The sequence below is a fragment of the Leptonychotes weddellii genome, chromosome 6, assembly GCF_054177405.1.
Source record: "Leptonychotes weddellii isolate Sample4059 chromosome 6, ASM5417740v2, whole genome shotgun sequence".
Taxonomy (NCBI): domain Eukaryota; kingdom Metazoa; phylum Chordata; class Mammalia; order Carnivora; family Phocidae; genus Leptonychotes; species Leptonychotes weddellii.
Window position 1 is genome coordinate 12,374,475 of NC_138374.1, and position 23,700 is coordinate 12,398,174.

The 23,700-nt window shown below is 49.0% G+C and overlaps 1 protein-coding gene across 1 annotated transcript in view; it reads right to left on the minus strand.

Moving 5' to 3' along the window:
* Positions 1-23,700, minus strand: part of SLC18A2 (solute carrier family 18 member A2) — a 35,038-nt gene that overhangs the window by 3,098 nt on the left and 8,240 nt on the right. Inside the window, exons 3-14 of the mRNA XM_081823431.1 lie at positions 23,335-23,393; positions 22,983-23,066; positions 22,598-22,690; positions 21,710-21,799; positions 21,553-21,596; positions 21,421-21,481; positions 18,878-18,973; positions 8,963-9,041; positions 8,732-8,783; positions 8,016-8,079; positions 6,176-6,295; positions 5,905-6,038 (exon numbers count right to left, since the gene is read on the minus strand). Coding sequence (XP_081679557.1) covers positions 5,905-6,038; positions 6,176-6,295; positions 8,016-8,079; positions 8,732-8,783; positions 8,963-9,041; positions 18,878-18,973; positions 21,421-21,481; positions 21,553-21,596; positions 21,710-21,799; positions 22,598-22,690; positions 22,983-23,066; positions 23,335-23,393 — 976 coding nt within the window. The remainder of the gene's footprint in view (positions 1-5,904; positions 6,039-6,175; positions 6,296-8,015; positions 8,080-8,731; positions 8,784-8,962; positions 9,042-18,877; positions 18,974-21,420; positions 21,482-21,552; positions 21,597-21,709; positions 21,800-22,597; positions 22,691-22,982; positions 23,067-23,334; positions 23,394-23,700) is intronic.

Sequence of the window (23,700 nt, forward strand, 5' to 3'; positions counted from 1 at the left end):
GCCCTGATCCTGCCAGGCCCGTGCCGGCAGCCTTGCTGCAAGACCTCAGCTTCACGAGCGCCCTAGGTGGTAGGCCCATAACCCCCTGCATAGGCACAGCAATTAAAGAACATGACCATGGGGCGTACAGCTAGAATGGGGCAGATGTGCGCCAGATGGCCTTGTGCCGAAGTCTGTTCCTGCTGGGGGGGGGGGGGGAGACAGGGAACAGAGCACTGGGTACAACTAACGGATTCTCCCACCAGCTGTGCCTTCTGGAGTCTTCCTCCACATAAACTATTCCCCCAATACCTTTTTATGCAGCATGAAAATCTACTTGGAAACATCTATCTGTTAAAATTTATCTCATGTTGGCCTACGGCAACCTATCTCGGTGTTTTGTCAGCTACGCCCCCCAGGTCTTGCCCCATACATTTGATAACTTCTATGACTCCACTCAGTGCTAACCCATTTATCATTTCCTGAGATTCTAAAATGATCTGCCTGGGTGACATGTTAAGATAATGACTTCCTTGACCCTCTAAGTCAGGCTGCCAGCTCAAATCGTCAGCTGCAAATTTAATTTTTTTTTTATGCTTCGTGCCAAGTGAATTAATACATGTATTTAATAAAGAGCTCAATTTCCAAAACTCAGTAACTGATGCAACAGACATTGTCCACAAGGACCATTCTCCCCATATGGATGTATCCTTGTTACACAAACGGTTTAACCTCCAAAGATCTCAACGTCTCACCTCTACAGGGTAGTGATCCTCAAAGAAACATGCACAATAATCACCTGGGGGTGAGGGGGTTAAACCTGAAATTCAGGTCCCTAATCCTTCATGACCGTGGTGTCAACATGCTATGAGAAGCACTGCCTTGGTGATACGGTATTATCTAGAACTACAGCAGAGCCCAATGGCTACCAACAGCCTGCTGGGCACCTGCTGCTGTCCCCCTAAGGTCCTATCCCAGCACCTCCGTGACTTCCCCGCAAGGGAAAGACAGGTCCCACAGCATGCACAGGTGGGTGAAGTGTTCAGGGACAGCTGTATGGAGGAGATGGGGCACGAGCTGAACCTGGAAGGATGGGAAGGATGGGCACAGCAAAGGAGCTGTGAGCACAGTATGAATTATCTACTCAACGAGCCACTATGTAAAACAGGGCCACGGGCGCCTGGGTGGCTCAGTCGGTTAAGCGGCTCTCAATTTCGGCTCAGGTCATGATCTCAGAGGGTCATGGGATTGAGCCCCACATTGGGCTCCACACTCAGCGAGCAGTCTGCTTGGGCTTCTCTCTCTCCCTCTCCCTCTGACCACCTCCCCCAACTAGCACACTTGCTCACTCTCTCTCTCTCTCAAAAAGAACATAAAAATAATAAAATAAAAACAGAGACACTAAGTGAGCCAGCCTGACCACCACAGAGGTCTGATGTTGAGGTACACAGACCTTCATTAGAAAGACCAACCAGAACCAGACTGCAGGGCCCTGAATGCCAGGCAAGGGGCCTCGATCCCTGACCCACAGGCAGCAAGAGCCTTGGGAAGGATGGCCATCATTCTACCCGTCTCATAACTGCCCTCTCTTGGTTCACCCCCTTAGACCTGACTCTGCATATATGTAGACTTCTTAAGGACCCAGAAACCTAACACTGGGCACCTAGTACGGACTCAAACAGCTGTGTTGCAAGGGAAGTTCAGACTGATGATAGGAGCATCAAACAGACTTCAGTGGTCAGAAGTTATCAGTGCAGCCAAATCATATTTGCACACAAAGCCTATTCCAGATAAGTAAGTTTTCTTTCTTGAAATATTGCTTTGTAGCTTTTAAAACCTAGCTTACTGGCTTCCGAACCTCTTTTGAAAGAATGTGTGACACCTGCTTTTATAACAAGTTATATGTGATCAAATAAGCCAGACGGCATCTGTAATATTCCCAAAGAGCCAGGGACAGAGAGGGGTGAACAGGAGAGAGTGGGTAAGTCAAGCGCGCGCATAGGGGCCACGAGGAGCGCGGCTCATGGAGCCGCCAGGTAATTTAAGCCAGCACTCTGCTGGGGAACAAGGTGTGTCGGACTCTCCACCAAAGACAACAGAGGAAGGAGGAGGGGGTCTGAATTCTGAGCAGAGCCCAGTTACTGAGAACTGAACCGCTGCCAAGCGCCTGGCTTCCTACCAGACACAGAGCAGAGTGAGGCTCTCCAAAGTGGTAAAAGCCTTGTTGGACCAAATGACGTATATAAATTAAATACACAGCAGGATACTCAGACAGGAAAAGCATTGAAGCATAAGCCCCTCCAGGCTTGGAGATTTTGAGATACACCAGGCCTGTATGCTGAAAAGTTTTATTTACTGTATCTAAAAAAAAAAAAAAAATATTTAGTGATGGTTGTGCATACCCACTATGTAAATGCCCTGCAAAGGGACACATTTCTGTAAATAGATTGTAACATGCAGGTCTTTGCCTGGCCCCTGCATTCTGGAAACAGTAGCAGGAAGGACTCTCTGGAAACAACTATGAGAGAGCCAAGAGTCACTCAGGAAAACAAGCTGCGATCTCAAACACCGACCTTCCTGTCTGGCCCACAACCAGAAACTTTAAGAGTAAGATGTAAGAAACGTGCCCTATCTTCAAAAATAATTCTTCAACCTGAAAAAATATCCATACCAGCACACAGCTGTTCTCAACTGGGTATTCTGAGAATCACAGGCTGCACGTCATTGTTGTGTACCTAAAACACAGTTGTCCTCACATGGCAGCGTGGATGTTTCTTATACTTGCAAAGGGACCTGAGTAACAAACAGGTTTTTTTCTCCCTCTGTACTTATGAAAGGGAGGGAGGGAGGGAGGGAAAGAGAAAGAGAAAGAGAGAGGGAGAGGAAAGGAAAGGAAGAAAGAAGGAAATCAAGTACACCAAATAGAAAAAAAACACTCAAGTGCTCACAAACTAGTTCATGATTCTACGACTGGGGACCCATGAAAACAGCATTTGATCCTTCAATATAAAATAGCTGAAGCCCAAATGCCTCATTATCAGAGCGTTGCCTAATGAAAGAATTAATTGCTACGGTTTATAGGCCTTCTTCAGGCTCTCCTGTCCCCATCTGCATCTGGTAACTGCTCATCCTGAACGCCAGCACTGGTTGGGATTGGATTTTCTCAAGCGGGCAGTAATCACTTCTGTCCCCTCCGTGGCACACTGCCAGCCCGACCTCACCCCCCCCCCCCAATCATTAGGTTGCTTCCTGCTCCGTGAGTAGGCAGCCGCCGCCGGCCACCCACAAAGGCTACCATCCCATGGGGCAAACGGAATCCAGTGTGATACCTTCGATCACGGGCAGCAATTACGGGCGGCGAGATGCGCGTTTTCTCAAGTTTTTAAGGATTCCTCTTGCTAGGCATGCATTAAGGATTTTGACATTTTACAGTGAAAGTGGCTTTCTGGAAGCCTGCAATTCTTGTTGCTTTGCCTCTCAAGATCGTCTCTTTCACTTCCTGGGCATTGTCAAGTGAACTAAAGCACGGATTTACATGAGGGAAGAGAAGAGGCACCAGGGACCTGCCTCCTGCCCGGCGTCATGTGGACCCCCACGGTGGCAGCTGGTGGGCAGGCTGATCCCCCAGCTCATCCTCGGACCTCGCTCATCTCGCTCATTTCCTCCGACGCCCCAGATAAGCCATCGCGCTGCTGCCGACACACAGATAACCCAACAGCCACTAACGTCCGCTGCTTGGCCAGGGAAACCCATTCAGCAGTCCTGGGGTCTCAGTAGCCAAAGGAAGCACTCACCTCACAGAGGGGACAAAGGGACAATAGCAGGGGCCCTCTGGGCGGACAGTAAATCAGAGCATTCAGTAAAAGCAAGAAAGAAGTATAGGGTGGTACTGGAAATAGTAACACATTTGCTGAATGAACATTTCCTGTGTGCTAAGCACGGGGCTAAGCACCCTGTGGGATTCTCCTCCGAATGCTCCCAGCCAGCCAGTGAGGCAGACGCGGTCATTTCCGCATGGGACAGTTTGGCTCCAGGGCCATGCCAGCCCTTCACTATCTCCCAAGAATCGTAAACAGTCTCCTGGGTGACAGGAGCATTCGTAGGTGATTTGTCTTTTGTTGGTCAAAAAGGGGTGGGAGTAACCTTCCTTCAGCCTTAATCAAATTGATATGGGGGCAACAGAATGACAGTTTTTAGTTGTTGCACTGAGAGTTTTCTGACCCTGATTTGGGCAAGGCACTGTGTGGGGGTCAGGCCGGGAGACAGGTCAGATGATCAATAAAGCACTATGGTTGTTCAGCATCTAAGCAAGAGGAAGGAAGAAAGGGTGGTTTCCACCGGGATATTTCCACAACACCTTCCACTCCTTTTCTTTGCATCGAACAGGTCCTGAGTGATTCAAAATTACCGCTTTACATCCTGTATAATAAAGGGCATAAGACCAGTGCCCAATGCAGAATATATTTTTTAAATATATTGAAGGAATTAATGAATACAAAGAATGCTCCAAACAAATAAAGGCTGCACATGGCCTAACTTTAGAATCTGTGTCTGTTTTTATTTTATTTTATTTTATTTTTAAAGATTTTATTTATTTATTTGACAGAGAGAGACACAGCGAGAGAGGGAACACGAGCAGGGGGAGTGGGAGAGGGAGAAGCAGGCTTCCTGCGGAGCAGGGAGCCCGATGCGGGGCTCGATCCCAGGACCCTGGGATCATGACCTGAGCCGAAGGCAGACACTTAACCGGCTGAGCCACCCAGGCGCCCCTGTGTCTGTTTTTAAACCCACTCTTTGGGGAAAATCATAAAAGGGCAGTTCGAGAAATGCCAAAGCATCAAGACCCATTTCAGTTCAACCGTCAGAAAGAACTTCGGATGTACCCCCAAGAGAACATCACAAGTGAACCTCATAATCACAAAAATACTGTCTCTCCCTGCCTTGGTTATCTCATTCATTCTTAATCTAAACCACTCTTCTTCCAGCTGGATGAGAATCTGTCACCATGGGAGGTTTTTTAAAAACTCCAATCACCACGTATGAAGGCTGTCAGGTTAACACGACTAATGCATTTCAAAATTCAAGTTTAGAATCAATAAGTGAATCTGTTCAGAAGAGGAACACCTTATACTCAATTCTATATCTTTCATCTAGTTACGGTTCTGGTTATAAAATTGTGAATTTAAAGGTTAGACATGCCCCTGTGTGCCCAGAGGTACATATATGATAGTTTTCCAAAATGCTCTGTTATCTACACCAAAACCATCTCCAGAATCTTTTGCAGTAAGGACTAAAACACTATTAGTGAAAGCTGTAAGGCTCAGGAGAAAAGCAAACGGCACGAAAAATGGCTAATCTTAGGACTCGGCACAGGAGGCAAAAAAAATAATATCCAAGATTTTCAAGAACTGAAGAAAATTACATTGAACTACCCCATGTCTGGTTGACAAAAGAGCTACACAGACTCCTAACATATGTATAAAAGTCATTTCATTCTTCACATTTACAAACGAAATGCTTGATATAGTAAAAAAAAAAAAACTATGGTCCATGTGGTATAAACTCAAAAGGAACTTTGACCATTTATGTTTGGGGAATTCTGTCCAAAAGGAGCAGAAACATATTTTATAATTCAGCCATGAAGAAACTATCCAGAAGACCATGCTAAAATGATCAAGAAACACTTGACTGCTGGGGCACCTGGGTGGCTCAGTTGCTAAGCTTCTGCCTTCGGCTCAGGTTTGATCCCAGGGTCCTGGGATCGAGCCCCGCATCGGGCTCCCTGCTCGGCGGGAAGCCTGCTTCTCCCTCTCCCACTCCCCCTGCTTGTGTTCCCTCTCTCGCTGTGTCTCTCTTTGTCAAATAAATAAATAAAATCTTTAAAAAAAAAAAGAAACACTTGACTGTGGCCTAAAATTTTCTTACCATTTTTTCTTCCTTGGCAGGTGGACTTCGAAGAAAAAAGCAGAGAGGAGCAAAAAGAATATCAATTATTCCAATAATGGTCATGAGCCATGGAAATCCGATTGCCTTTGCGATAGCCCCACCAGCAGAAGGACCTTTCAGGAAACAGAGAATCAGATCGACCTCTCTCCAGACGTCTCACAGATAGGAAGATACAAAAGTTTAAATAATTTTCAATCAGCATGATCATGCATTAAGCTAAAACACTGTTCTGAAGAGCCAGCGTCCTTACCTATGGCGTATCCCATGCAGAAGGCCACATCCGCAATGGCATACACGCTCCCGTAGACAGACACGTGCCGCAGGTCGACCAGGTAGCCCATGATGGGCATCATTGATGAATCCACCATTCCTGTGGACAGTCAGGGAACATGGTCTATGGAAAACGGATGTAACCCAAAAATGTGGGGAATATCGGGGACTGTGTCCTAACCTCACAACCCCACCAGCTCTTCCCCAGTGGTCATCACCACCTGTGAGTCTCAAGGCAGGCTGCCTGAGGCATACCCTTCACTGAAGACAGACTGCCAGTCACTGAGGCTGGGACTGGAGCCCAGGCCACCTTTGCCTGTTCTCCACCTTACCTCACCTGTCCTCTATGGTCTGAAGGGCCCATCTTCCAGGGGAGGGCCCCCAGCCCTCTGGTGACTCACAGACCAGGCTTCACATCCAGTGGGGTGCCAGCTACCAGCTGTGTGGCCCTCTCACTTGCTTCCAGCTGGTGCTTTCCAGATTAACTCTCTTCCGGTCCACTGGCCCCTTGCCCTCACCCAGGGGCATACCTACAAACCTCACACACCCCCATCCTCATCCACAGCTTAGCCTCACACGCAGACCATAAGAAGAAGCTGGAAAGTATCAGGGAATATGGGAAGGAATCAGAACATGAAGCTGTCTGAGAGGTCACCCTGCCCTGCTCAGGGAAGAGACTGAAAGAGGTCTGATTTGGGGCTCAAACAAACACCACGTCCAAGGCCAGTATTATAATCTCTTGTTCCTTCAACAGGCAGGGACAGGAAGCATAAAGAAAGAGCATGTGTGCTGAGTCCTGGCCTCAAGTCCCTGGCGGGGTGAGCACAGCCATTCCTTCTCTCTCCAAACACTGGCTTCCCCATCCATAAAATGGTGCAGATAATGATTGGCTAAAATGAGACTGTATCATCCGTGGACCCCTCCAGCGGGGTACTCCAAAGTTAGCTCCCTCACCCCCACCAAGGACTAGCAGCAAGAAGAGGAGGGAAGTTTCTTTCATTCAATGAGTATTCCTTGATCCCCTAACATGTGGAGGGTGCTGGGGCCATGGGGTGAACAACGTGGACAGAAGGGGCGGACGGGCCGCAAAAAGCTGAAACATGAATCACAGTTGTCACGGACACCATGAGGTGCTGTGTGAGGACAAACCTAACCCAGCCTGGGGAGTCGCAGAGGCTCCCTTCGCTCTTTCCACAGTACCAAAGATTCAATTCTTGCCTTTAGCTTCTGATAGATTTGGCATTTACTTTTATTAGGCCCCATCTGTATATTACAAATGAGAAACAAATGTATGCTGTTTATCGAAAACGTTCACGAGATTGTTCCTAACATGTGACTATTCCTCCCATTACAGACTCGTCCCCTTTGCCGGTGAGAAGTCCCGCAGCACGGTGGTGATCGATATCTCTGTTCACCCTTTCTGTACCAAACCTCACAGAAAATACATGTGAGGTCTCTGCCCCCACCCCACCCCGGTTCATAGGAGCAGCTCCGTGCACAGACCTGAGCCCAAACAAACGCGCTCTGAGCGAGGGATTCTCTTGTTTGCCCAAGGGCAGCAACGGAGTATCCGTTTGCTTCTGTAAATATCAGGCTTTTAAAAATACTGGTTTTCTGGAAATAAAGGACTAGTATGCAGAAGCAGGTATCTATCTATAGATAATCGTCAGGCTGTACTTGAACGTGGCTGCCCACAGCCTCCTCTCAAGCTTCCAGAAATTTTAGGTTGAGAAACTACAGTCTGCCCAAATAAGAGGAGATCTTTCTTAGTTGTGGGGAAAACAAAGTTTCAAATTTAGGCATAAGGTTATGCAACTTACCGATTGCAAAACCAACTCCAAAGTTGGGAGCTATGAGTCCATAAATGTTTTTTGCAAAAGGAATCTGTAAGAGGAAAGAAACATTACACGAGAATCGTGATATCCAACTGCAAATCTTCTGGGAAAACCTTAAAGACATGTTTTCTCTGGCCTGGGTGTGCATGTTTCCTTCTGAAAGAAATGGGAGAAAGGACGAGGGTGCTGTCTGGGGAGAACCGGGACCTCCGAGTCTTTAAAAGTTGAAGCTGAAATGGGTTTTTGCGACCACCAAGGAAAACTCGCTGGCTGCCATAGTTGAGATCAGCCTGGACCACACTCCACTCTGACAAGAACCAGAAGGCCTCACCTGCGGTAGATACGGGCCATTGGTAGAAGGTGTTTTATTCTAGAAAAACATCTTGCTATTGTTTCAGGCTAGTTGTCTGAAAGTGTTTTAAGACACTATAATGTTTAAAATGATGAGGGAGTAGTGACATTTACACTATGTAACAAAATATACTACAGAACCTCCAACTGACATAAAATGAAAATATATTCCTTGGAAAATCTTGTCCAAAGTGTTTAAGATGACAAAAAAATTAGAGGAAAATGGGAGATGTCATAAAACCAAATATCAATAAACTTTAAACAGCTGTAAAAGGTTTCCTGGGGATTCTGGCCCAAAACAAAAGTTTTATTTACAGACCATTACCACTTGTCAAATATCTTTTACTCACACATAAAATGCTGATTCCAACAATTATCATTCCTAGAAGAGCACAAAGCCACCTACCAAGAAAACAAAAAAAGCACCTTCAATAAATGACCACTCCGATTTTTTCCCCAGTCCAATTTTTCAATAGAAATTAAAACAATTGCTTGTGATAACTAAGGCAGAAACATGCAGAATTTGCTTAAAAGAGCTACATTGTTCTAAGAGAGTGAGCGCTGTTCGCATTTCATCTTACCTCCCCATTTTGTGTGCGAGCATCCCAAAAATATTGGTTCCAATGAGATAAGAGATGCTAGCTGGCAAGAAAGCAATGCCTGTAAATTTATGAAAAGGACACCTTATCAGTATTGATTATCAGTCAAGTGTTAGAAAAAGTAATAATTGTCAGACACCATGATGGTGATTAGAACCGAGGAGAGAAGCCCTGGGGCCAGCACCCAAGCAGCTAATATCCGGCGGCTGACGGATCCAGACTGGCCCCCACGGGTCTGACCCGTCCTCACAAAGCTGCTGAGACACTCCAGAAATGAAATCCATGCCTCTATCAACAGCTCCATCTTGCCTGGTGGTGGCTGCATGCGCAGCCTGATATGGGCGTCTCCCGCCCCGGGAGCGGGGCCACTGCGACCCCACACGCGCCCCGGCCTCACCCCTTTGTTACTTTACCACAAGGAGGAAGACACGGGCATTGGGGGAAAAAACGGGCATGTTAAGGACCAAGAAAAAAGTTAAAATCATCCCAAACCCCATCACTCAGAGAATGAGCATGGGCATCCCCTCCCGTAAGTTTATACACGCAAGTTCATACACACACAGATAAATGTGTGTCCATGGGATTTTAAGAAAAAACAAAAAACAAAACATGGGTTTGTACTACTGTTCTACACGCTGCTTCTTTCAACTAGCTTTATGAACATCTTTCCATGTCTAAAAAAATAAATGTCCACGTGGTCCTTTTCTGTGGCCGAGTCACGTGACGGACATTGACATGTCCAAGGTTTCCACGCTCTCCCGGGCACCTGGCATCCCCGGGCCAAGCCTGTGCCAATTTCCAGGTGGGTGGCGGTGGTCGCCTTGAACGTCGTCTCTGCATTAAACAGAAAGTCCTCCTCGAGTATGACCTGCCTGGCTGCTGGGGATTTGTCCACATCAGCTCCGTGTGGTCCCCATCCGTTATCAGGACAATAGACAATCTCTTCTCAAAAGATGGCTTTTTTCGAACTAGTCATATTTTTTTTTTTTTAAGATTTTATTTATTTACTTGACAGAGAGATAGAGAGCACAAGCAGGGGGAGCGGCAGGCAGAGGGAGAGGGAGAAGCAGGCTCCGCGCTGAGCAGGGGGCCCGATGTGGGGCTCTATCCCAGGACCCTGCGATCATGACCTGAGCCGAAGGCAGACGCTTAACGACTGAGCCACCCAGGCGCCCCAGACTAGTCATACTTTTAATGTTCTTCTTGGACTCAGTTATGCCAGATTTGATGCTAAGCCCTGCCCACTCATGGTGAACGTTGCTCAGTCCTCGATCCCATGACTGTGCGAGCTAGACATGCATGCCAGATACTAGATGGTCAGCAGGTAGGCACTGGAAATGCCCAGGGCCCGGGACCCTTCTTGTCCCGGCAGCTCGGCAGCGTGCAGACAGACAAGTGTGATCTCGCCCCTTCAAGGATACAGCAGCCTCCCCCTGCACCTCTCTAAGCACGAATGCAAGCCATCAAACCCTCCAGAGAGGCTGAGCCTTCCAGCACAGGAGGGACTTCCAAAATGATTAGGTTCAGGAGCGAAATCCAAAACCAAATCATCTTAGGCTTGGTGATCTGGGAAATAATAATAGAGAGCAATCTCATTTTCATGTTCCAGGAAACCATTTCCGTCACACTTGTCATAGGGGCGGCCAGATGATTGTTGGGTGTAATCGGATTCAGTAAACGTGACTGATAGCATGGCCCCGGCTCAGCGCTACAGTGAAGACAATGACCACAACGTGGCTCTGGTCGCCATGAGCGCGTCTTCAAAGGAAGGAAGCAGATGACGCCTGAACTGGGACATGGCTATGTTAGGGACTGACGAACACAGGTATGGACGCAGTGCTCTGGGAACCCAGAAGCTCCCCAAAGTAGCCGGTAATTAGGCCTAACCTTGACCACAACGTAGTCGAGTTAGTCTGGAGACATAAGAAATCACGAAGGCCTTGGTCTCAGGATGAGTGTCTCCGGGGTTCGGGGAGGAGGTAAATCAAGGAAGGAAGCAAAGTATGAGATAAATAACGGCACAGGGGCCATGATAAAGAGCCACCAACGTTGGGCCTCAGCGTCCGAGAAACAAAAGGAAAACGGAGGGGAAGGGCCTCGACCCCCTCCAGGAAAGCAGCTGCGCTTCCTCCCGGGCGATTACTGCTCTGGAGGACTAAGGTCCCAGATTGGAAGATCCAATTTTTCTAGAAAAGCCTGAACTCAAGGGTCTTACATGAAACCTCCTGGGATTTGTAAATGTTGGCAACTAATTTTTAAAAACGTAAAGCCCTTGCAGGCTGACACTGAAGCAGCCAACCAAAACCCACCTATGGGCTGAACTCCGGTCCACACACACCGCCGTAACCTGGAGCCAAAGGACGTGGATGGCAGAGAACTCGGCCAGGAGCCCTGCCTCCTGGTGAATCCGGATTCTAGGGGCAAAGCCTCAAAGCAGGACGTGCTCCCGAGGAAGCCACAGATCAGCCACAGCTTCCGGACTTACGAATGGGGTGCTAAGCTCACCCGTGGGACCCGCCTGTGGACGCACCTGATTTTCCATAGACGGCAAATACTCTCAGGTGGCAAACTCCAGTTTCGTGCTTCTCCGGGAGAAAGCACCGGAAGTAAGGCAAGAAACAACATGTTCCTTTCAGCTAGACACAGACTAGCGGAGGCTCGGGGGGTTCACCGTAACCTCTCAGAGCCCGAGAAACAGCGACCGCTCCTACAGCACGCATCTCATAGGAAGGCTTTGAGGTTCCAAGGGCAACTAGTCCTCCCTGTCTGATTCCCCTGCCCTGTCCCTCCCTGTGAGCTCCTTCCTGCCATTTCACCCTGGCAGGCTGGCCTTCCCCAAACTGCAGTGATCTCCTAGCGGGCAGGGGGGACCACAACACCTGTTCTGAGCACAGGTGGTGCTCAGAACACGGCTGAGCACTTAGAGAAAAAAACCCGTGTAAGGACACTGACTTCACAGAACCAAAAGTATTGAGGGAGGCCACTGTCCCTTGAAGGCAGGGCCCCCTTTGTCCAGCAGCCTGCCTCCGGGGGGTGAGAGACGACAGTGTCGTCTGGAGCCAGGATCCTCTTTTCTTGACTTCCAGCTTCGGACCTCAGCCTCCAAGCCCCTGAGAGCTGATCTGCCACAGCTTCACATCCTCTGCATTGCCAGGGCCCCCACCACACCACACAACCTACAGAACCCGTTCTAGGAACTCAAAGAAATCTAGAAACCTCAGTGTGCCTCCCCCAGCAGCCTGCCTGGTGTCCCAAGAGGAGACCACCTGGCTTTGCTCAGAGAGACCCAGGCTGGGAGCACTGCTCTTCCAGACAGATCTTTAAGGACCGTTCCTGCGAGGGGCAGGTGTCCTAACACCAAGCCCAAAGTTTGCCATCACTTCCACCCACTGGTCCTGGTGTGCATTCTGGACCTTCCACCTCCTCCCCCAGCCAGGCCACCCGCATGAGAGAAAATGCATCCCACCCATGGTTTGGCTTCCCCAGCGAACCACCACCAGGGCTCCGGGTCGTTCCCAGTGGCTGGGCATCCACTAACACCCTCGTGTACAAGTTCAAGTGACTCCTCGACCTTGAAACACGGTGCCCGGAACTGACCCCGCCCAGCTCCATGCTGGGGGCACAACACGTGACCACAGCACTTGGGGAAGGGCCGAGGGAACGGCAGGGCTGGCTCCACCATCTGGCCCCTGGGCTACTCCGGGTTCTGGAGGCAGTCACGCCTGTTCAGCACCCGGGGAGCCGCCGCTCATGCTCACACAACCTTTGAGGGGCTCACGGCGCACCGACCCGCACCCCCCCATCCCGTCCCCGCCAGCCTCCGGGGGGCGTCTTCCACCCTAGGGCAGGACTCTACCTTCTCACCAGAGGGATTCCTCCTTGTCCTTTTCAGCCCTTGGCTGGTGCCAGGGGAGATCTTTTAGGGTCTGTCACCAACTGGCCAACTCTGTCCCTCCCCAAACCCGTAGCCCCTGCAAATGTGACAAGAAGTCTCTGTCCGCCTCTTCCTGACACGAGGAGGAACGTGTTGACAGGCCGGCCTGCACACAGTGCGGGGGCCACACGTGGGAGCCTCCCCTTCTGCTGGGCCGCTGCTCTCCTCACAGGGGTGCCTGCACCTCCTCACTCACCCCTGCACCTATGAGAAAGTTCATCCACGGGGATCGTCTGCCCACCCCTGTGCTTCCATGGAAAGCCTGGCTTTGACCACCGGCTCGACGGGCACAAGAGGGCAAGGCTCAACCCACCATGAAGCCCCCAAGGAGCCGATGCTGGACATGCAGCCCCAGAGGGATGGTGGGAATGCGTCCGTGGGCTTCTTCCGAGCTCCAGAAGACCCATTCCTGAGGCCGCCATCTACCTCCTCTAAAAATTATGGCCGAAAACGCAGCGTTCAACAAAAGCCGTCATGCGTCCCCTGGGCAGCTGATAAGATTGTTTTGCTTGGACTTCACAGCTTACGGTCTTTTTCCAGAAATGCTGAGGGAAGCAGAGGGGCAGAAGGGACCGGAAAGAGAGCTGACACATGACCTTGCACCGGGAGGGGAGGCCGCCCAGGCCTCCCGAGAACAGCTATGCACCCTGCCGGCGGGTCCTCACCTCCACCCTCAGTCCTCATACTGCATCCCCTGCGCCCCGTGGCCTCCTCACCCCAAGGCTCCGAGGGGCCTGAGGGGCTCTGGGAGAGGTGCTCCACGCACACTGGGGAGGACATGGCAAAACAGGTGCAAATACGGGATTCTCTTGAAACACAAGTCCGTGTCGGAGGCAGGAAGGGCGTGAGCTCAGGGTGGAAAGGTGCAACAGGCGGACCATCTGGCCCAGGAGATAAGCCCAAGAGGATCTCCTGATAAAACCGAGGTGGTCTGCAGCCTGTTATCTAACCCAGAAGGCCCCGGCCTCTGATGGACTTCAGGACTTTCTAAAGAAAACCTCAGGCTGCGTCTGGAGAGGAAAAGGATGGAGCAGCCGAGGTGCCCTGCTCATGGCCAAGATGCATTCAGTCAGGAAAGAAAAGAAGTCAGTTAGGTGGGGACAAGAGAAACACCAGAAAAGGGCTTCAGCCCAAGAGCGCTCGCAAAGCGAACGCAGAGGCTCCGTGGACCCCGCAGTGCGCACACCAAGTGCCGCGGGGGATGAGGGGCGCCTCCTGGAAACACCTGGAGGCCCAAACCACCATGGGGAGAAACGGCGCCCACGGGGTTAACGGCCAGCATGGGCAACAAGACAGGAAGAGCGGCTCTTCATCTTTTATAAAACTCCCGGTTAGGGGCGCTTGGGTGGCTCAGTTGGTTAAGCGACTGCCTTCAGCTCAGGTCATGATCCCACGGTCCTGGCATCAAGTCCCGCATCGGGCTCCCTGCTCTGCGGGGAGCCTGCTTCTCCCTCTCCCACTCCCCCTGCTTGTGTTCCCTCTCTCGCTGTGTCTCTCTCTGTCAAAAAAATAAATAAAATCTTTAAAAAAAAATAAAATAAAATAAAATAAATAAATAAATAAAACTCCCAGTTAGAACAAGTCCTTCCCTCTGCAAAGTGGTATGCCTTCCCTGGGAGCTTCGGGTCTCTGGGTCTCCTCTGGCATCTCCCTTGCCAGGAGGTTCTGAGCTAAATTTCTAAGAACCAGCCTTAGATTTGCTCCAAGAATCCTTCCTCTGTCGCTGAATGACTCTTGCTGTTTGGGACGTGGTTTTGATTTTGTTCGTGACATCATTTATATACCCTAAAACTCCCCCTTTGCAAGTGTACCGTTCACAGGGTTGTGCAACCATCAGCACTATTTGTTTCCAAACTACTTTTATCGCCCCAAAGAGAAACCCCACACCCAATAGCAGCCCCTCCTCATCCTGCCCTGCCCCAAGCAATTTGGGACTTTTTAAGGAAGGATTATTTGATGAAAGAACACAGCAAATCAGGGCAGCGTCCATAAGGGCTGCGGTAGGGACAAGTGTGAACCAGGAAGCAGCATCTAGCAAGATGTCACGGCAGAGGGAATAGAAAGTTGCCTGTGGGAAGGCTGGGGGCACTAAAAATGTCAGCTTCACTTGGAACTGAGAATCTCCATCCAAAGATGGCAATTTATAAGCTGAGAGAACTATGAAAAGAAAATAAATCCCCAGGAAGGATAATCAATAAATTCTTAAAGAAAAAGGTGTGCGTGCAGGGACTAGCTGTCCAGATATTCAACAATGTCCTAAAGCTCCAGTAATCAAATAGGAGGATCTTGACACAGAAATTCCTGCCGACTAATGGAACAGAAGAGAGAACCCAGAAACAGACCCAAGGACACACAGTCATTTCAAGTATGATAAAGGTGGGAAAAACTGGGTGGACACTTAGGGTAACTGGCTAGTCATACAGAAAACAGTAACACCAGATCCTTCTCACACACCATGCACGTAAAGTAAGTCTGTGTAAATCCAAGATTTTCATGTAAAAAAACAAATCATAAATGAGGGGAAAATATGGATGACAAAAATAATCTCCACACGGGAAAGGTCTCGCCTTGAAATGACAAGGACACGAAGGGGCAGACCACTAACCCTGACTAGCGGCATCTTAAATGTTCTGAGTTGGGGGCGGCGGGGGGGGGAGTCCATTTATAAACTCAAAAGACATACAACAAGACAGAGGCAATATTTGCAAAACATCTGATAAAGGATTAATATCAACATACAAAGAACATTTAAAATCAGTAAGGGCAAAACTCCCCAGAAAAAAAATGGGCAAAGTATATTAATAAGAAATCCACATAGAGGAAATAGATATAGCTAAGAAACATATGAAAAAATGCTCAACTGCGAAGAATTTGTAAAAAGAAATCAAAATGAGACCCCCCCACCTTCTCACATACGCAACTGGGAAAGACAATACTTGTGTTAGTGCAATGCTACTAATTATCGAATGCCCGCTGAACTTTCAGGAATCTGCACACAGAAATACTTGCAAACATGAACGGGAATACATGTAAGAATATCTTGCTACAAGTATGGTTTCTATGGCAAAAACGAACTAACCCAAATGTCCAGCAATAGGAACTGGCGGAAAATTTATGGTATAACCTTAAAATAGAACAATATCCAATTGTTAAAATGAATGTTGGGCTTCCAGTTAAACAGGGCACACTGAATCTATAGGTTTTTCTCTATTCCTATCCCAAATTCTGTTTAAATTTTAATAAAGGAACAAAAGAAAACTCCACACCCTCCCCTCAATGCCCAAAAACAAATAAAAGGAGAAAATGCAGTGAGAGGGAGGAAGCAGCAGAGTGAGAGCAGTGATGGACAAAGCAGAAAACACTGGAACCTTCCACCTGCACATGGGGCAGCCAACAAGAAGGAACAGCTTTTGTGCCTCAGGACCCAGAATATTCAGGAACTGAAGGCTCCAGGTACTGTGAATGTAAGGCTGAGTCTGTCAGCTGGAAAGAGGGTTGAAAGGTTGTTTGAAGAGCACTTGGACCCTCCTAGCTCTCAATCACTCACCCTGGCAGGAGAACAGCTTCTTTAGAGAAACTAAGCTCAATTGGCCCAGGGAGCCCAGGCAGCATGGAGACCAGGGATAACACGAGAGGCTGAGATAGGGAGTGGAAGTCTTCCTACTAAATGGTAAGAGGCTGTTATTTCAACAGCCTTTCCACACGTCCAAAACCATTTAGAGTAAATATGAAAGGGCTCTTCAAATTTAAGATATGAAGACACCAATTACAAAAATTTAATAGACTAGAAAATGAAGATGAAGAAATCAGTTATAGGGGTGCCTGGGTGGCTCATGGTTAAGCCTCTGCCTTCAGCTCAGGTCATGATCTCTGGGTTCTGGGATCAAGCCCCACATCAGGCTCCCTGCTCAGCAGGGAGTCTGCTTCTCCCTCTGCCTCTCCCCCCTGCTTATGTGTGCCTGCTCGCTCGCTCTCTCTCTCAAATGAATAAATAAAATCTTTAAAAAAAAATCAGTGGAAATAAGAAAAAGACAAGAAATTAAAAGGATAAAGCACAGAGGGTCCAACATCAAAACAACGAGGGTAACAGTAAAAGAAAGAAAATGGAGTAGAGGAGAGGATTAATTAAGGAAATAATACAAAATGGTTTCCCGGAACTAAAAGGAGCAGCTTCCCAAGTGAACAGGCTAACCAAGCAAGTGCCCAGTAGAAGAAAACAGACCCCACTGCAAAAACCATCATGGACGCTCATAACCTAGAGAGGAAGAGATCCTTTCACCACTTACAGGGGATGGGGAATGAGAAGGACACTAGCCTCCTCAACAACAACCCTGGACACTAGAGCACAATAGGGCAGTGGCCTCAAAACTGAAGAAAAATAATTTCCAACCAAGAATCATATACCCAAATAGACTAAGTCAACCAAACATGAGAATAAAGATGTTTGTTGATATACAGGATCTCTGAAAACTTTACGTGCCATGCACCATCTCTCAGAAAGCAGCTAGAGGATGTGTTCTATCATAATGATAGAGTAAACCAAGAGAAAGGAATATAGAGGAGAAGGATATAGGAAACAGAAGAGAGGCAACGATGCCCAGATACTGGAAGAGGAAAGTCCTAGGATGACCTAGTGGTAAGTCCAGACTGAAGCAAGACAGAGTAATGTGAGACAAATGTCCACAAACAAGCAAAAACACAGATTAGTCTTGCTGATGTACTTGGCCACATTTAGAGGGCCTTTAACTTCTGCCAGAGAGTTTCGGAATATGTCCATAAATGCTACATTGAAAACTAAGAAAATGGAAAGACATGGCCATGACTAACTCCAGGAAAAACAAAAGTTTGTAAAAAGAAATAATCACAAAACTCTGTATAGCTCTTCTTTGAACAATATTTACATAGTCACGATAATGTCAATACTGAATGCCAATCTAACCAACAACCGTAATATAACTGTTTTAGGAAAACAGAAGTTGAGAAAACAGGTAAGTTGGTTGTTTGATGTTTTCAGGTAGAATAATGGCATTAAATCTCCATCTACCACGTTAGGGAGCTGGTAGATAATGTCAGAAATTGGAGAACTTAAAAAAAAAAAAACAGCAGTTACACTTATTAGAGACCTAAATTAGCAGAAAAAACAACCAAAAGTGTTGAAGGTTATCAAATCTAGGAAGGGGGTTGGAGGTGGGGAGGTATAGGTCAAAGACTACTGGCTTTTTCATTATAATTCTAGTAATGCTAGTAATGTTCCACTTAAACATTAAGTACATGTGTAATTTGTAAAAATTTAAATTTAATTAATTTTCAAAATTAAATCTACCCATCTGACCTGGAAACATGAACAAACAAGAGGTCACACAGTGATACATTTGGGAAGATTCCACTTGAGTTGGGCTTTTAAGCATCTCCTACGTGGTGATAAATGCAGAACCATCTGGGAAAAGACACAAAACTATTAAAAATGAGTATCATGGAGGACTGGGCTGGGAGGAAAAAGATGAACATGAGATTTTAAGATTCATTTCCTTGATCTGGGTCTGTTTTTTAAATAATAAAGTATGTATTACTTTCTAAATTAGAAATGTTAAAATTAATCCTCTTAAGTCCTGCTTGTTAGCTTCTTTCACATAAATTTTATTGCTGTCCACATACATTTAACATAGCTAGTCTAATTCAGAAACATGGGGAGACACTGAATGTATTTTTGCGCTCTCGTTTCTGCCCACGTCTGATGCCTCTATGCTAATTCTGTATCCATCAGGGATGATTAAAAAAAAAAAAAACTGGAGCTGAAACAGACCCCAAAGCTCATTGCAACCCTAAGCACGGACCCCATTAAGTGTCAAAGAGAAACCATCATTTTATCATCCTGGTACCTGCAGCTTGGCAGGGCTTACAATGATAGGACTCGCCCTGAGGACAAAAATTCTAGAATCAGAAGCACCCACTCCAGTCCTTACCCAGCTGCCACTTGCGGGAACACATGGTCTCCATCATCCAGATGGGCAGGGCTGGCTCCAGCATGGCAATCCCCATGTTTGCAAAGCAGATGGACCCTTCAAGGGAGGGAGAGGGTTAGTGTGCTTCCATTTTGGGGTCTTGAGCATCTCTTACTGATTCCAAACACAGTTAAACCCCACATGCCCACAGCCAGAACAATCCACTTGGAGGCCCAGAACTTCTATTTGTGAGGAAAAGACAGACAACAGGTCAAGGGGAGACTGGGGAAGTTGGGTTTATTATTACTATCATCATCATTATTCTTATTCAATAATAATTAAATATTAAGTTAAATCTATTAAAATGAAATACTAATAACTGAAGTCAAATATTAAATTTTAAACAAAGTATTAAGAAACAGTATTTTCAAACTAGAATCCCAGAGTCATAAAGGAATTGGAGGGAGCCTTAGAGGTCATTTGATTACCCATCCCAACCTACTGGCAAAGGAGTTCCAATTTATTAACGAAGTAACTTGCCTGAGGCCGCCCACCAGTGTGGGCCCCTTCTAGACCACACACAGACCCCAGCAACTGGAGGCTCCTGCACCTAAGTTTTACTGTGCAATGAACACAGACATTTCTAAAGATGCCCTGGGATGTCCCCAAATCCAGTACATTCAGTACAGATGGGCTGTTGAGGGATTTTTTTTTTTTTTAAATCAACTATCCATATAGTGTATCTTTGCAAATATCCATTACCACCCTGTTAACCAGAACCCTTGGTAAAGGTAGAGCCACTGCGGGAGAAGACGCACGGGGCCCTTCCCCCACAGTGCTGGGAGCTTCCTGTGCCATGTCCCCGGGAACCTCTAATTTGCCAGAATCCTGATTCAAAGAACATTGTGCTGTGGTGATTAAGGGGCTCATATAATGAAGAAAGGTTTTTTTCATGCTTCGTGATGTTACAGGTGGAACAGAGAAAGGATACAGACATGACCAGCTCCCCCCACCTACCTGCTGCCCAGATTCAGGGTTGCGGGTTACTTGCCGTCTGCTCAGTAGGGCCAAACTGATACCATTCCTATGTCTCCCCTGGGACCCAGGGCCATGCTCTGAACCCCTCCTTGTCCAACTCTCACACAGCAAACCGACATCCCTGCAGTAAATCCACCCAGGGCCAGGCGCCAGGCACCCGGGGTCGGCCCCCAGCTCCAAAGCCTGCCCATCCAAAGCTGTTCCCCCAGCCCTGCCTTGCCCTTCTCATGCAAACCTCTGGCCTAGGAAACCTGCTCCTTCCCCAGGTGGCCCTGAGTGGTGTGGTAATAAAATCTCCTTTCAATAGCACTGACCTCTCTGGGTCATCACTCAGTCACCTTCATAAGTTAAAATCTCACCAGAACAAAGAAGACACCGCCTGGCCTCCAGCTCCCTCAGCCGAGGCTGGGTGGAGGTATGACAGCCTGATATTCAGTGCTGGGTGGATCTTTCCTCCCTGAGTGAGGGTGAGGCGGTGAGGGTCAAAGAAAGCCTGAGGCAGTGGGTGCTGGGCTGCAGGGAGGCCCGCTCTCACCACACATCTCCTCACTCCACCTGAGACCGCCCAGACTACATGGGCGTCTGGGCACTGGAACAGTCCCTGCATCATGCTGGGGGCACAGAGAGGTCCCCCGCATAAGGAAGTCACCACACCAGGTTTGCAACACTGGGGCCAGCTGGCCTGATGGAGAGGGTCTAGACCAGGGTTACACAGGTGCCCCCATGACCAAATCCAGCAGCAGAAGCCTTCAACAAAGCCAGCCTGGGGCATAAAAAGGCTAAACTGGAATGCTCTCAGGTAGGGCACGCGTCCAGTTCAGCCAGACTCCCACAGCCCTAGCCGTGTTCGGGACCACTGCTTGGACAAATCTCACCCTAACTGCGTCTGCTGCCGCACTTCAGGGCTGCCCTCTCCTGGCCGGACCCCAAGGGTCACTGCTGACCAGCGTCCAGGCCCAGGCAGCCCCAGGCCCGCATCCCTGAGATGGTCTTGGCGGGACAGTCCCGTGGATGAATGAACAAACCATAGAACCGGGGCTTCGCCTGAGCCCATCTAGGCCAAGAACCCGAAGATGGGACCTTCTGTAGACAGGGTTTCCCGGCAGCCTCTCTGGTGCTGCGCAGAGTGACCTCTCCACGGGAAGGGAGCGGTCCTCTGGGGCTCTGCCGTCAGCCCTGACTCACGCACGCCCAGGTGAATCAGACCGCCCACCTACAAGGTCTGCAGGGAGGCCACCGACTCCTTCTGGGAGTTCAAGGCCAAACAGTGATGGCCACTGACACAAACAAACCTCTGGGTCAGGGCATCTCCATGACCTAGACCCCTTTGCCCCAAGTGAAAACCAAGGAAGGACCTTGGCTGAGGGTCAGAGATTAATGATGGAAGAAAGACATTCCTGGTGACGCATATATAACCTCTTGGCCGCTCATGATTCTCTACAGTTCCCAGCAGCGGGCACTGGTTCTCGCCAGCCACCCCCCACGCTTTGGCGGAGGAAGATCAGGGAGACTGAGGGGGGCTCCACCTGCGGCGATGAGGATGTAGGGGTCCTTCAGCAATGTGGCTAGCGGCGTCCCCTTCTGGCTCTGTCAGCAAAAAACAGGGGTTAAAAAAGCTGATGTGGCCGCCCCAGCACCCTCCTTCCCCAGGGGCTTACCTCTGGCTGTACCCGGGACGGCTGGAGCACAAAGAGCTGAATAGCTATGAGGGGGAGGGGGAAAGAAAAAAAAAAGAAAAAGCAGTGTGAGCACAAGCACCTCCTGACACAGGTCACAGCCGCCGAGGTCACGGCCAAGGTGCCCACGTGGACTCACCCCCATCCAAGAGCACCAGGGCAGCCAGCACCAGGAACGGAGCGGTCTTCCCCACAAACTCGTAAAGCACACTCCCAAAGGGGGGGCCCACTGCAAGGAAGAGAAAGAGGCGCTGCTGCCAGGCCCTGGGACTGATGCCCACCCCCCAACCCCCGCCACTCCACAAGAAGCATCCATTTGTTTCCTGAGTTTGTACTTTGCTCCAAAAACTATTTGGGGTGGCCACCCTACATTCTATTCAGGTCAAGTTGCCCTGGCAACTTCCTCCAGTTTTATACCCAAGACATGGGCAAGAGCATACAAGGGTACCCCAAAAGTAAAAACCAGAGAGAAACCATACCCAGACCACACAACTGTGCTGTTTAACGAGAGCAGGAAAATGGGTCAGTGAGGACCTTGGTCCTTATAAACCAGCATGGGCAGAACTTTGGGCTCCCAAGTGAAGGCCGGGAATGCGACAAAGGGAGAGGACCCAAATCGCCTCTCAGGGAAGGTATCTGTCACCTGGCCAGGGAGGTCAGCCAGGGCAAGGGGGAGAGGCAGACTTGGAAGGGAGCAAGGTGGGAAGGTCCGCAGGTGGGATGGTAACTCAGAGAATGCCCAAGAGAAAGGAGCTTGGCAGACCACCCTTTTCCAGCCTTCATTTTACATCTGGACCCATGAAGGTCTCTGGTTTTTTTTGCCCAAAGTCACCCAGCAGGCTGGGAGGGGGAGGCAGGGGAGCCCACATCCCCCAGGTCAGGAAGTTCCCACCAGTTTACACAGGCTCCACGAAAGTAGGGAATACCAGGGGAACAGACTCGGAGTGGACTCAGGGAGCACTGTGGCCCTCCGCCAACGGCTGACAGGCCCCTCCCCGCAGACGGCCTCCACATGGCCCTTGCCCACCTAGCACCCCCATGGCCAGGCCTCCCAGGGCGATGCCCATGGCGTTGCCTCGCTCTTCGTCATCTGTGTACACACTGGCCAGCATGCCCATCCCTAAACAAGAGAAGAAATGCTCAACAGCCAAGCTCTCCAGGGAGCACCAAAAGAAATCACCTGTGACTCACCCTCCCTCTCGGGCCCAGGCCTGTGATCTCCCAAACCGGCCAGATGCACAGAAATGTAAGACAAAGCAGAAGCCAAGGAAAAAGCAGTACCCTCCTTAAGCACCCCTCCCCAAGCACCACCACTAATACCGTGATTCCCTACATTATTCCAGCTAATTCCGCAAGGGGCTGGCCAGCCAGCCCTGGGGCCACTGACTTACCAGGCGTTTTTGCACACCTACCAGCTACAGACGAGCAGGATGAGCCAATGCCCTGTAGCGACCTGGCGATGAGCAGGAAGGCGTAGCTGCTGGAGAAGGCGAACACTGCCGGGGGAGCGGCCCGGCGGTGCATCAGTCCCAGCCTGACGCCCCACACGGGCTCCGTGAAGCCAGCCCTGAACCCGACGGCCCATTTCTTGACTAACCGCACTGCACTTTAGTGCCACAAACCGCTTGACGGACCCCCTTCTGCAACTGTGGCCAATACACAGCCCCCCACCCCCACCCCGGGGTTGCAGCCTCGATTCCCGGTGTGGGGTCCTCAGAGCCCATCCCATGACCCACACGCAGAAGGCAAACAGTAGACACTTACTAATTGTCGACACAAACATGATGCAGAATCCCGCAAACATTGGAATTGGATAGCCGATTCTGCAAAAGAAAAGCACGGGGACCCTTTGGTGACTCTCTGTATTTTTCTAAGGCTTTATATGGAGTCTCTCCTGCCTACCCTTTGGGATCAGGCGGATAAGTGTTTGGTCGACTTTTCTAAAAATTCATATAGTTGGTGCTTCCTATGTGACCTTTTCGTGTTTGACTGCCTTGGAACATGAATACATTTCAGGATTGCCACTCTGAACAGAAATTTCTCTGCAATAAATGTTAACACAATATTGGCAAGCAACCCAGAGCATGTCTAAAATACACAACCCTGGTTCCCATCTTTTTTTTTTTTTTT